The following is a 13,511-nucleotide window of genomic DNA, read 5'->3' as shown; positions in this document are numbered from 1 at the left end:
TGGACGATCGACCCATCTGTCGACCATGGAGGTAGGTTAGGGTTGAAGATGGGTCTGGTTGTTCTTTGTTCCGCGCTTGTGAGTGACATGATGAGTGTTTCATCCAATTGAGACGCTGGGAAGAAGAGAGGGAAAACACAATTTGCGTAAATAGTATGTCTAATGAGGCGAAGAGATGGGATATTGTACACGTAGATGTCTATTTTACATGCTTTTTCATCAGAGCGTTAGTAGAAATACATGTCGGTTTACATGATCACGAGCAGGGTGTGATGTATGCAGATGAACTGATTAGGATGCTTAGGCCGAGGCTGCAGCATCTCCCTCAGGAAGGTCGGAAACCTCAGAGGGATTCATGGAGAGTTTGCGGACCTCCCAATTTTCAGACTCAGCCCAATCCTTCTTCTCACCTAGGAGACAAACGGATCGTCGGGTGCCATCGACGAGGAAGGCCTGGGCAACTTCATTGACGTCCTTTGCTGTGACGTCTAGAACCTGTTCTCTCCAACGCTGATCCATCTCATGGGTGATACCACTCATGAAGTACCTGGCTCCTTCTTCATCAACGCTGACCGGGGCATCAAGGCCTTGGAAAATGCCTAGCTTAGCTTCGTTGATTTCACGGTCTGACCAGATACGGTCTCTCGCGAAAATACCACTGTTTTGGAAGACCTTGAGGGTATTGGCAGGGTTGGGGTCACGGTAGCTAGTGAAGGCGAAGAATCCCTTGACCGGGCCGTTGCTTGCTCCTGCTCCATAGGCTCCTCCCTTTTCTCTAATCTCGGGATGGAGATAGTTGTGAGTGAGAAGCTGAGAAAGGACGCTCAGCTTCGCACTGGAGGAATGCGTAAATGGCACTGTTGGTAAAGCCAATCCAGAATAATAGACCTTGTAAGGCAGGTCATAAAAGGCCTTGGTGACAAGCGACTCCGAGCCAAAACTCTGAGGCTGAGTCGAGGGTGAAGGAGACTTCGGTAGGCCGGAAATCCACTTTTGCAAGATCGACTCATTCTGGCTTGAACTTCCTGGTTCACAGACAAGGCGAACCCGAAGACCAGATGTTTTTGAAATAGCAAATGATTGAATGAGACGGAGTTTTTCGATCAGCTCCGCTAGACGTTCAGGAGAAGTCTCGGCATCACGTAGAAGGTTGGCCATGGCTTGCAGCTGGGCAAGGCCTGAAGTCTGCTCTTGCGCCCAAAAACTACGAGAAAGGCCAGCTGCTGCGGCATTCAATGCGTATCGGTGGCCCGTCCCTGCCACAGCATCCAACGCCCCATTAGTGGACAATCGCAGAAGTTCCTGGATCATCGCCGGTGCGTAAGGGCTGGTGAAGTCAGTCTCGGTAACAAGGGCTGTCAGGATTTCAAGCATGTCTGGGATGTTCTTGTCCACCGCAAAGCCAGAAAACTCGAGGCCTTCCTTGAATTGACCGAGTTCTGTTGGCGACGACGTGTGGAAAGTTGAGGTCGAGACTCCGCCTGTCTTAAGTTTCATCAAGTCTTCCCACTGCTCCATCGTCCTGGTTGGAGTTCCAAGTCGCATAATGCAATCGTTGAAAAGCGGTAGTAGTAGGCGAAGGTCATCGGGGAGATCGGCGAAAGCATTTACTGCTTGGAAGTAGGTCAATCCGTTGGTGGGAGCTTCGCGCCAGACAACATCCGTGTCCTCAACACTAGATTCGCGGACCGGCTTGTACTCCTTTTGCCGAGAGATATCTTCAACTCGCAGCGATGGCAGACAGCTTAGATCAGAGTGCTGCGCTTGCTCTTGAACCTCAAGCAGCTGTAGCTCGGCCTTGCCAAGTTCAGTGACTGCCTTCTCAGCTGAGCCATACTGCTCAATCAGTTCCTTGAGCTTCGCCTCCTTCCTGACCACTTCTTTTTCATCCAACTCCTTGTTAAATGATGGGTTGCCGACCATCGTAAATGTCAGGCAGTTATCATTGATGAGGTACTTTTGCATCAGGGACTCCAGATAGCCACCCTTTTCGTACTTGCTCTTAAAGCCATCGATAACCTCATTCCAAGCCAGCTCCTTCATGGGATCTGAACCGTTAAACCAAGACCCGAGAGTTTTTTGGATGACTCCAAGACCAAAGTTCGCGGTCTTATGTCGAAGGGCAAGCTCCAACTGGTGGAGGAATCCCTGGACCTTCTCGTCATTGAAGCCCTTCTCGAGAGACTCCTGGAAGACTCGCTGGACTTCCTCCTTCACTCGCGGGGCTTGATCCTCGCTCACACCAGTGACACCAATTGAGAAAACAGGAACTCTAGCGGAAGTGTCGAGGCCCGTGTTGGGGGTGAAAGAGGAACCCAGTCCACTTTCAATCAAAGCCTTGTACATGGGAGACCCGTATCCATCCAGCAACAGAGACGAGAGGATACCTGCTGAGAACGTTTCGACGATATCCGTGCTATCACCCATGTACCACGACGTGGAAGTTTTAAATTGCTTGTCTTCGCTGGCGAACGTGTCAATTGGCCCTGGCACAGTCACGTTTACAGGTTCACGGAGATCAATCGGCCTTTTGACGGACGTGTCGGCATCTCCTTTGTTAAATCCGTCCAAGACGCCACCAACCTGCTTCAGATGGCCATCTAGAGGCATATCGCCGTAAGTCAGGATCTTAGCATTGCTGGGGTTGTAATTTTGCTTTGAGAAGTCGACTAGTTGCTTGTGCGTCAAGTCCGTGATGTTTTGAGGGTCTCCTCCAGAGTTATTAATGGCAGGGAAAATGCTCTCTTGGTATCTGATCCAGTAAAGGTAGTTGGCGTCAGACATTGAACCCTTCATTTCGTTGTACACAACACCCTTGAACAAGATGTCTTCCAGCTTCAAGCCACCCTCCTGAGTTTGGATGGCCCGAGGGTCTTCCGGTCCTAAACGCCATCCTTCTTGCCTGAAATCTTCTTCCTTGAGTAGAGGGTGCATGGTAGCATCCAGATAGACAGATAGGAGGTTTTGGAAGTCTTGCAAGTTTGTCGTGGCAAACGGATACATGGTGTGATCGGATGAGGTGAAGGCATTCATGAAATTAGAGAGAGAGCGAGGGAGCATCTTAAAAAACGGGTCACGGATCGGGTATCTAATGGAGGTCAAAAGTCAGTGTCCAACTCGGGATTGCGAAACCGTCGTGTCTTGGACGAGGGAAGCCTTACTTCTCACTACCACAGAGAGTAGTGTGCTCTAAGATATGCGGCACACCTGTGGCGTCCGGAGGGTTCGTCTTGAATCCGATGCCGAAAACATTGTTCTTGTCTTCTCTTGCAATATGGAGGTAATCCGCATGTGTCTTGTCATGCTTTAATCGGACAGCCGTAAGGTGAAGCTCGGGCACATGTTTCTTCTCCTCCACGGTAAACCCATGAAGCTGGTCGCCAACTTCTGGCAAGCCCGGTAAGCTGGAAACTGAAGCGAGGGTTCGTGTTTGAGACCACCGAGATAATGACGTGGCGGGCCTCAATACGCGCCCGCAGGGTTTGTGGAGGGCCGGAGCTCGCTGTCTGCCCAGCTGCAGGAATGAGCGGAGCATGTTGTTGAGCGTGTCCGAATCAATAGAAGGGCGCGCAGACCAGTCCCTTGACTTTGGAAGGATGTTAGATGATTTGTTTCACACGGATCGTTGTCGATGGCGCAACGGTTTGAAAACGGCACCGGTCCAGCCGGGACCAAGTGTTAGAGCTAGGAGGCGAACAAACTGCAAAGTACAAAGAGAAGAATAGTGCCTCCGAATCTTCGCCGTCTAGTTTTAATAAAAAGGCAGGAGAGAATGGATGAAAGAGTTGCGGCCGGTTGTCGGCTGGGATGACAAACTGCGCAATGCCAAGAGAATATTTTCTAATCGGGTTAGCGTTAACCCCCTCTTACGAGATTGGATTCGATCTCTCCAACAAGTCCTCGACCGACTGTCTTTTGACTCGTTTATACTCACTAGTTGCCTGCCGCTCAACCAGGCTCTCACGACTCTCTGCTGCCATTCTTGGGCTGTTTCTTGGCTGTGCAGAACTTGGTTGCTATAGGATCGGAAGTCCCGGTTGCTCCGAGTTCTGCGAGCCTAGCAAGTCTCTCAAGGTTCTCCGCTCATTGCCAGTGTGGAATTCAAGAGTCACCATTTCCTGTGCTGTGTCTGGGTATTCTCCAGGCGCCACATTACTCACACGGATCTGAGTTCTACTGGGCTTTTCGAAGCGGCCCTCGACCCGGCCACCCATTAAACTCTCGACCACGCCCAGCCGTTCCGTGTTCGCATTTTTCCTCCCAAGGCCCGGCCACGCGACCTCCGCCAGACAACTTGCAACGAACGTCCCCCGGACCGAATCTACAAAGTGGACTCACCAATAATGTCGGCTACGGCTATGTCGAAGAAAAACAAGGGGAAGAAGGCCGCGGACCCTAACGAGACTTCGAAACTTCTTGCCGCCAAGATCTCGCAGCTGGAGCAGGATGCGGCTGGAGAGAAGGACCAAGAGCAAGAAATCGGTGCGTGGTTTACCATGGAGTGTACAATTTGGGCTGTTCCGATACATTTGGCCTTGCGTGGCAACATTGGCTAACAACACTGTTTGGTTATAGAACGGGAGGTGAAGAAGGCCACCAGAGATTTAAACCAGCTCTTGACCAATATCGAATCCCCGATGACCCGCCTCGAAACTGTCCATAAAAAGTACACCGAGCTCCTGGCTGACATGAAGAAGTTGGACCGCGACTATGCCAAGAGTAAGAAGCGCGCGGACCAGCTCCAGAAGGACCAAGACAAGGGCAAATCGGAGTTGAACAAAACTGTTACTATGAAAGATAAGCTGGAAAAGCTTTGTAGGGAGCTTACGAAAGAAAACAAGAAAGTCAAGGTGGGTTTAAGTACAACTACAACATGATCGACTGGATTTAGCGCCTGGGCTAATTGACAATTTTCGGGGAAAATTAGGATGAAAACAAGAAACTAGAGGAGAACGAGAAAAAGGCCCGTGCGATAGTCAATGAACGACTTGACTCTCTTTTGTACGACATTCAAGATGTTATGGCAGCAAAGGGCAATCCTCGAAGCGACAAGGTGGACATCGACCTTGACGAAGCGTAAGTTGCGATCTGGCAGTTTCTGTTCTCTGTACACTGTCTGACAATTTGTTAAAGCCTGCGGGCCAAGATCAAAACCATTGGGGAAAAGTTTGAGATGCGCGAGTTACACTACAAGTCCTTACTGCGCAGCAAAGACGCAGAAATTCAATGTCTTACCGCAAAATACGAAGAACAACGACGTGCGGCGGAGAATGAAGCTGCTCGCTGTCGTGCGCTGAGCTCCCAGGTATCTACGTTCTCGCATACCGAGTCTGAACTGCGAAGCCAGCTGAATATTTACGTGGAAAAGTTTAAACAGGTATGGCTTCATAGGGTTCCTTTTGGTTCTCGATAATAATAATATTTCAGGTTGAGGACACTTTAAACAATAGTAACGAGTTGTTCCTGACGTTTCGCAAGGAGATGGAGGAAATGTCGAAAAAGACTAAACGATTGGAAAAGGAAAACCTCACCCTCACTCGCAAACACGATCAGACAAACCGAAACATACTAGAAATGGCCGAGGAGCGAACGAGGAATCATGAAGAACTCGACAAGTGGCGGAAGAAGAGTCATCACCTCGAAGCACTGTGTCGACGAATGCAGGCCCAGGGCCGTGGGCAGAATCTTGCTGTGGATTTAGACGGTGACGACGAGGGGACGGAAAGCGAATACGAAGAGGATTACGAAGACGAAGAAGACGAAGAGGGCATCAGTGACGAAGAATATGAAGTCGATAGCGCCAACGGAGACCACTCCCTGCCACAGCAGCCACAGCAGCCAGAGAAGCCAGAGAAGCCTGTATTTGGGCCGCCACCGCCCCCGAACCTCCTGGAAACACGAGCGAATGGGAAACCTGTGTTAAACGGATGCCACTAACGATCCTGCCGAGGAAAGGGAAAATAAGGCCAGTTCTTTACCCATCTTCCGAGGTTGGGAACAATGTAGGGAGTGGTGTCATCGAATTTAGTATCCGGCAGTCTTGCAGTGATGGATTGAAATGCCTTCATTGGACAGAGATGTATATCAACAGCTCTTGAACGTAGCACTGGTCTATTTTGGAAATCTACGTGTTGCTGTACACATTCCAGTCAGGTACTATTTTTCCCTCCAGGTCTTGTTTTCCAACCAGGCATCAGGTGTGTGAAATACCCACCTACCTATTTCGCCCCACGCACCTATCCTCTGTTATTGCTGAATGATTTCCGAGTTCTGTTCACGCTGCGGTTTATGTAAATGTATATCAATGAGACATCTGAAACCATAAAATTTCCTAGATATATACATGCCGCCCATATCTATGAGGCACGGAAATTGAATAACGGCTCAAAAAACATTAATCAATAATACAATCTTAAAGCTTGCTCGCAGGGCCCGTCGCATAAGCGGCACTCTTTTTCAAGACATCGGAGGCCTGCGCAACCATCTCCTTCAGGACCACTCCCGCAGGTTTGATCTCCTTGATGATGCCAGAGACGTCACCCATGAGGTAAGGGATATCAAAGTCCTTATCGTTATTGAAATCATGCTCTATTGGCACAATACCCTGCGCCGTTAACCGCGCAATCTCCTCGGGCTTCTTCTCCCATTCTTTGATGTAGTCGTTGGGCAACATCCGTAGCGGTCGTCCAGAAATAACAAGCGTCCGCTTGGTCTCCCCATATTGCGCGCCGACAACAGCCTCCTTATGCAGCTTGCTCGCACCACTCTCTTCCGTGGCCAGGAACCTTGTCCCCACCCACACACCAGCCGCGCCCAGCGTCAAGGCAGCTGCCAGACTCCGCCCATCGTTAATACCTCCAGCAGCAACAACCAGCGGCGTCTGTCCTGTAAGCGGGCTCTTATACTTCTGCACCGTATCAAAAATGGCCGGGATAAGCACAGAGAACGGAATGTCTCCAGTATGTCCACCACCTTCTCCGCCCTGCGCACAGATGATATCCACGCCAGCCTTGAGCGCCTTCTCCGCGTGCTTCGGCGCACCCACCATGTTCATAATCAAGATCCCGGCATCGTGGAGACGCTTGATCACATGCGCGGGCGGGATGCCAACAGCGCACACAAATAGCTTCGTCCCGTGGTTGATGACCACGTCAATGAGCTGGTCGAGCTGGCCGTTTGTGTAGTCGTGGTTTGTCTTGCGGGCGTTGCCGCCGACTTGGGGGAGGGCGAGGTCGACGCCGAAGGGGAGCGATTTGTCCTTGAGCAGGGACTTGAGCTCCGTGAGCATCTCGTTCATTTGGTCTGGGGTGTAGCCCAGGCCGCCGATGACACCGAGACCGCCGGCGTTGGACACTGCGGCTGCGAGGGGTGCGCCGGAGGCCTTTGCCATGCCTGCGAGGAGGACGGGGCTTTGGATGTTGAGGAGGGAGGTGAGGGGCGTTGAGATTGACATTTTGGCGGCTTGATTATGTCCTGGGTAGGTGGTGTTAGTTTGAATTTGGGGAATTTGGGACTGCGATGGCTGATGCGCGTACCTTTGTTGTTTTCTTTTGTACAGACCCCTTTTTTGAAGGATGAGAGCGAAAAAAGAGTGAGGATGAGGTTTAAGTGGGAGGCCGGGGAGGATTAGGGCCGGGGATAAATAGAAATAAAATTATCTTCCCGTGGTAAATCAGTCGGCTATTCGACTTCGGTTCCTCCCATATGAAAGAAAGAGCTGGAGAGCTCCTGGAGATGCGGGGAAGAAAAGCCACTGCGGCGGGCGGACCGAGGCTCATCTCTGGGGATCTTCGGTCTGCCGGCTACATTCTACATTCGGATTGTATCTGCCATTATGCACTCATGTGCCGTGCATTACCCTTATACATAATGTTAGATGTGCAGTTCTATAGTTCAAGCACCTGCAGGAACCTGTTCCTGCCAATGCGAGGCCTGGAGTAGATTGGTTTTAGTTGATAAACTGGAAGCATGGAATGCAGCCACCATAAACCTGAAAGGGAAAATTGTGTGTTATTTTAACCTCGCAATGGGTATCTATGCGCAATAAAAACACGCCTGAGTCGTATGGACAAATATACTTCTCAATGTTCCAACCGCTTCCCTCAACAACCGAGTTGATGCCAATTACAGATAGAGCACCACAAGTATGGACACTATAATTCCTGCCAGTGAACCTGCCGCATTTTTCCTTCCTAATCCAGTCTGGGTTTTGACTATCATTGCATCCATTTCCGACACAGAGGGAATACGCAGGTGTGACCTAGAAAACGGAAGCATTAAACTGCCATCCCTGAAAACAAAGATATAAGAAAAGTAGTCTTACTCGTTGGAGTCTGCAGAGTCGTCTGTTGCCGCCATTGCTCGATTTGACTCATGTGTGGTTTCATTCTCATCTGTATCTTCCGGTGTCGAAGGTGATGAAACTGCCGCAGGTGAAGGCCCGTAAATCACCGGTCCTGGTGGAGGCTGGTACTTTCCTACCGCATCTGTTGGAGCAAGCGCAAGAGAACCCGGGAGACTGCGACGTTCTAAGTTGCGATATAGCCCGTGCAGTGCCAAATCGAAGCCAAAGGCTGAGGCGAGACCGAATGCTGACAAGCTCAGAATGAGTAGGCTGCCCAGAGGATGGGTTATAGAGGATATGATTCTCATGTTGAACGTGTCGGCAGGGGGTTTATGGGTTTACAGTCTTGAAGATGTCCCTTGTCCTGTAGATATGAGATTTAATTGAGCCGAGACCATCTATCGGCGCGACGCGAGGGTATGAGAAATCCATGCCCAGAAATTTTACCACACCGTCGAGTATGCGCTTGGTCAAGAATGATGTCTCGTGCCTGCAAGTGGACGATGGCTTCAGCCATTCATTCTGCGGTGCCCGGACACACGAACACCGTCTGCAGTCCACGCGAAAAGAAAAATATGCGAAAAGGAGCAGCCTTATCATTTTTCTCTGCAGCCAATGAGAGTGCTCATTGGGTATAGATCGGAATGTCGATTGTCGAGTGAGATTTGAGAACCGAGCAAGGGATGAGGCATCCGGAAATTGGAAGGGATCGGATGCCTTCTCGCACTTAATTCCCCTCTCGCGAATTAGGCGCGTTCATAGCTTGAAAATTGAAACTGAAGTGGCCTTCAATTGTAGTAGCCGTTGACATAGGTTGGTCTGGATTTCTCTACACTATGACGGACTTGAACAAGTCTCAACTTGGCCTTTTGGTCGACACAGTCTATGGTTGGATTTGATAGCGGAGTAACCTATTCTTCAAAGTAAATGTAGGATTGAGACATCCGATAAAGAATCTTTCCAAGGAACTTGATGCTTTTCGCACATGCTTAACTCTGGCATTCTCGCTGCCACGGTTAGGATTATTGGTACTCTAAGCGAGCTGGGGCAGTAGAAAGAACACCAAAGGTGTGTAGCTCAACGAGCAGATTTTAGGCACCATTATCCATAAGCATAGGTCCTTTGAGCTTCGATAGGAAGTCCTGGAGTTGTTGGAAAGAGAGTGGTGAAGCTGGAGGAGGAGCCCAAAGCGGAAATGATGGCAGAAACGCCAAAAGACGCGTCTCCCGCGTTCCGTCCACTTTCTCAAGTCCGCAACAATCAATCAATCAGCTCTCCAGAAACTCACTGCGAAAGCAGATTTATCTCGACAATATTTGCTTGATTACATCCAATGCACCAGTGAGAAAGTAATTCGTCGCAATATGGCTGCAAACTCCACAGAGGAAGAGTTCTTGTGTCCTCCGAGGTTCGCATCTCCGCACTCTAAGCTGTTATTTGCTTCGCTAATTATGGACAATTCCTTTAGTACGGAACAACATGAGCTTGCGCAACGAAACCCCTCTGTCTACAACCCTTTAGATACGTTCCGACTTCCACCCGGCCAGGAGAGGCAATACCAACAGCAATATGGAGATATGTACTTCTTGCGACTCGCGAAGCTGAAGCCAGCGGTTGAAGCAGTTGCGGTCGAGGCTTGGGAAGGATTCAGCGTACGACTTACCCTTTGAACTTGGAGATATACTTTTTCTTGTCGCTAACTTGTCCGCGGGACCGCAGATTGCAGGAGAGTATGCCCGTCGCGTGGAACGAGTACTCGATGTTCGACAAGGAGAACTTTGTTGGGTTGCGGGCACAATATATATGGAGATGCCACTGAAGCCCAATATCTTGGACGACCTTACGAAAGATGTAGGCTATTTTCAATTCATGTCCTACAGGCCAGTTCTAATCCCCAGTAGAATTTCACAACAGCACCCCCTCCTCGCCGAACCTACCAAGACCCAGCACACCCAGAGTTGACAGAAATCATGCTTGAAGACGAATCCGGACGACTGCGCTTGACGGGAAGCAAACTTAAATCGGTCCAACTAGCAACGGGTGCCATCATTGGTGTGCTTGGGACGGAGAACGCAAATGGAGATTTCGACGCGATTGATATCAAGGTTCCCGATCTCGCTCGACAGCCCCGACGATGGGAGAGGGATGATGTATCATCGGAGGAGTCGAAAAAAGGAAAAATCGCATTGGTTAGTGGTCTTGGTATTACGGGAACCTCGAGTGACAGCCTTGCCCTCGAGCTCCTGACAGACTACCTTTTGGGCTACACGGGATCGTCTTCTCAAAAGGACGAGGCCGGCTCACTACCAGATGCCAGCGGGATTACACGGTTGATAATTGCTGGTAACTCACTAGGGGTGAGTACCATCGAGGCGGCACCGGCATTGGAAAACGGAGCTTCGGGAAAGAAGATTGCGCAACAGAAGAAATACGGATACGATGCTTCGGCGTACAATGCGTCGCCGATTACACAATTGGATGCTTTTCTCGCAGAACTTCTACCTAGCATACCGATTACTCTCATGCCAGGCGAAAGCGACCCGGCAAATTTTTCGCTGCCCCAGCAGCCAATCCACCGAGCAATGTTCCCGCGTGCGAGGGCATACTGCGCTGCACCACCAACGGGAGATGAGAAACCAGAACACGGCTGGTTCGATAGCGTGACGAACCCCTGGGAAGGAGATGTAGAGGGCTGGCGGCTGTGGGGTAGCAGTGGGCAGAACGTGGATGACGTGCTTCGATACCTGGATTTTGCAGATGAGGATGGGACTATCGATACTGACGGGGACGTGGAAGCTAGGATACGGATCATGGAGGCCATGCTGCGGTGGAGATGTGGAGTTCCCACTGCTCCAGATACAATATGTAAGTTCCCAAGCGGGCTGATTTCGTTTGGGATATTCTATATTGACTATCGATACAGGGTCCTACCCATTCCAGACACACGACCCCTTTGTTATGCAGAGCTGTCCGCATCTTTTCTTCACTGGTAACCAGCCACGGTTCAAGACCGCCATTATAGAAGGCAACGCACCGTTAAAACTCAGCGGCGAGGATACAGAGATGGGCGGAACCGAGGAGGATTCATCCTACCCAACGGTCCGCCTTGTATCGATCCCCAAGTTCCGGGAATCGGGCGAACTAGTCCTGGTCGACACCGAAACCCTGGAGGTTGAAGTAGTCAAATTCGGCGCCTTTGCGGGAAAAGAAGAGAAACAATAATGCATGAAGCCGTATATAGACGAACCTATTGAACTCATGATGATGACTTGCAGCACGTCCTCTTCAAACCTTCCTACAATGTTGCAACATCCCTCCCATCAACCCAATTCCCGTGCAACCCCGGTCTCAAACGCACAGGCAACAAAATCCTCGCCTTCACTCTGCCAAAATCCCCCGTATCAACTAGATGCAACTCACTCCCCATAGCCCTATAATTATTAACCAACGCCAATAAATACCCATCCCCCTCCCGCGCCCCATCACTACGGGGAATAAACACCGGCTCCTGCACCATACGCGTACTCCCCGGGAAATAGACCTCCGTCTCGCCGGTCTGGTTATCGAAGTGCGCAAGCGCATTGTACAGCGGATACCCACCGCCTAGGTTTGGCTCGATGCGTGGGAAGTCCGTGCCCAGGGCAGGGTCCATCATGGTGAAGAAGCAGTGTCTGTAAGGACGGGTGGCGAAGCGGTCGTCGATGCGGTAGAATTCAGAGTTACTGCTTTCAAGGACATGCGGTTCTGAGAGGGCGAGATCAGGGTCTGTTGCGTGCGGGTTTATGGTGAAGCGCACGAGGTTCGAGTGGATGGAGCTTGGTGGGGGGCTGTTCCCTTGGGCGTCAGGCCACCAGAAGAAGACGTTTTTGTCGCTGAGGCCGAGGTCGATTATGAGATTGCCGTGTGTGTCTTCGTATGCGTTTGCGATGTGTCCCGGGAAAGAGTTTTTGTAGTGGAACCACTGTTGGTCTAGTTAGAGCTGGCTGTACAATAGAGGAATTAGGGCAGCGACCTTGACGTCTGTGGGTTTGGCTCCATGGCGTGGGAGGACTCCGAAATATAACGGTGTCTCGGGGCTCCATTGCCAGTGCTCGCCACCTTGTTTCAGTCTCTCGAGGTCGCATACTTGGGGGATGAGGGGGAAGATGACCTGCTGTAGTGAGTGCTTGTCCATGAACTATCTATACCTGGGCTTGATTACAACTCACCCAGTTCTCCGTCACGGCAAAATCATGTATCATAGCTACAACCGGCGCCACCAGCCAAACTACTTCAGTCAACTTACCGTCAGGAGAGACGTTATAATAACAAACATCCGGCGTCCCATCACCGCGGGCTTCATATCCAAAACAGGCCATTTCGCCTGTTTTGGGATCAAACTTCGGATGCGCAGTAAATGTCAAACTCGGCAACTGGCCGTCGAAATCATAGAGGCCCTTTGTCTCTAACGTGACCGGATCTAGGGCGTATGGAGGCGAATCCTCCTTCAATGCCAGGAGTTGGCCATTGAAGTATACGACATTCGTGTTGGCCGTGCTGCGGACTTTAAACTCTACAGCGTCTGTGAATCTGTTGCGGTATTTGCCTGATAGCCGTCAGCAACTGGAGATTAGGGTAGGAAAGGTCAGCTAACCAATAAGCGCCTGCTGCGCCTTTCGCTCACGCATGAACTTTTCCGTCCTCACGTAGCGCTGCTGGAACGAGACCTTGCCGTCCTTGATACGGAATGCTGAGATGTTGCCATCGCCGTTGAACCACTGTTACCTCTTAGTTCTATGATAAGACAGGCAGCCCCCAGGAGACACTGTAGTACTTACAGGATCATCGTCAATAAACGGAGGAAGCTGGGGATCCGGCATAACCCTGTAAAAGACACCATCGATTTCTTTCGGAATCTCCCCCAGGACCTGTAAATTGGGTGCTCCCCCTTCCGCCCTGCAGGGCCTCATGAACCCAGAGAACTGAGGGCGGTTCGGAAATGCCATTGTAATAAATTAAGTATTCCAGCGTGACAAGACCACGTTATACGTACCGTGCGTAAGGATACTTGTTGACCCCCACCGCAGGACATGCGACATCATCTAACGGCTTCCCACCCGGTGGGGAGATCGCTTCGACCCTAACCCCACCATGCGAAAACGGGGGATAGAGAGACTACGTACTCTCC

At 50.7% G+C, this 13,511-nt stretch overlaps 6 protein-coding genes across 6 annotated transcripts; 2 read left to right on the top strand and 4 right to left on the bottom strand.

The window, feature by feature from the left end:
* Positions 1-300: 300 nt before the first annotated feature.
* On the bottom strand, positions 301-3,535 carry cym1 (pitrilysin family metalloprotease cym1; the record flags this gene model as incomplete). Its single annotated transcript, XM_041703622.1, has 2 exons — positions 301-3,088; positions 3,162-3,535. The coding sequence occupies 2 exons, from the start codon at positions 3,533-3,535 to the stop codon at positions 301-303; spliced, it is 3,162 nt and encodes a 1,053-aa protein (XP_041556289.1).
* An 808-nt stretch (positions 3,536-4,343) lies between these two features.
* On the top strand, positions 4,344-5,937 carry APUU_40538A (taxilin; the record flags this gene model as incomplete). The annotated part of the gene is made up of 5 exons (XM_041703621.1): positions 4,344-4,482; positions 4,576-4,850; positions 4,928-5,076; positions 5,134-5,377; positions 5,479-5,937. The coding sequence occupies 5 exons, from the start codon at positions 4,344-4,346 to the stop codon at positions 5,935-5,937; spliced, it is 1,266 nt and encodes a 421-aa protein (XP_041556288.1).
* A 475-nt stretch (positions 5,938-6,412) lies between these two features.
* APUU_40537S (NAD(P)H-dependent flavin oxidoreductase) lies at positions 6,413-7,453 on the bottom strand (the record flags this gene model as incomplete). Its single annotated transcript, XM_041703620.1, has 1 exon — positions 6,413-7,453. One exon carries the CDS (start codon positions 7,451-7,453, stop codon positions 6,413-6,415), a length of 1,041 nt encoding a protein of 346 aa, XP_041556287.1.
* Positions 7,454-8,124: 671 nt separating this feature from the next.
* Positions 8,125-8,652, bottom strand: APUU_40536S (uncharacterized protein; the record flags this gene model as incomplete). Its single annotated transcript, XM_041703619.1, has 2 exons — positions 8,125-8,260; positions 8,324-8,652. The coding sequence occupies 2 exons, from the start codon at positions 8,650-8,652 to the stop codon at positions 8,125-8,127; spliced, it is 465 nt and encodes a 154-aa protein (XP_041556286.1).
* A 1,056-nt stretch (positions 8,653-9,708) lies between these two features.
* On the top strand, positions 9,709-11,566 carry APUU_40535A (DNA-directed DNA polymerase delta subunit POL31; the record flags this gene model as incomplete). The annotated part of the gene is made up of 5 exons (XM_041703617.1): positions 9,709-9,752; positions 9,813-9,996; positions 10,064-10,195; positions 10,246-11,209; positions 11,268-11,566. 5 exons carry the CDS (start codon positions 9,709-9,711, stop codon positions 11,564-11,566), a joined length of 1,623 nt encoding a protein of 540 aa, XP_041556285.1.
* A 73-nt stretch (positions 11,567-11,639) lies between these two features.
* On the bottom strand, positions 11,640-13,329 carry APUU_40534S (carotenoid oxygenase family protein; the record flags this gene model as incomplete). The annotated part of the gene is made up of 5 exons (XM_041703616.1): positions 11,640-12,305; positions 12,357-12,494; positions 12,553-12,929; positions 12,978-13,101; positions 13,162-13,329. 5 exons carry the CDS (start codon positions 13,327-13,329, stop codon positions 11,640-11,642), a joined length of 1,473 nt encoding a protein of 490 aa, XP_041556284.1.
* Between the last annotated feature and the right edge of the window lie 182 nt (positions 13,330-13,511).

This window comes from Aspergillus puulaauensis, chromosome 4 (assembly GCF_016861865.1).
Source record: "Aspergillus puulaauensis MK2 DNA, chromosome 4, nearly complete sequence".
Taxonomy (NCBI): domain Eukaryota; kingdom Fungi; phylum Ascomycota; class Eurotiomycetes; order Eurotiales; family Aspergillaceae; genus Aspergillus; species Aspergillus puulaauensis.
Note: the sequence above shows the minus strand (reverse complement) of the source record. Positions and strands in the feature narration are given on the sequence as shown.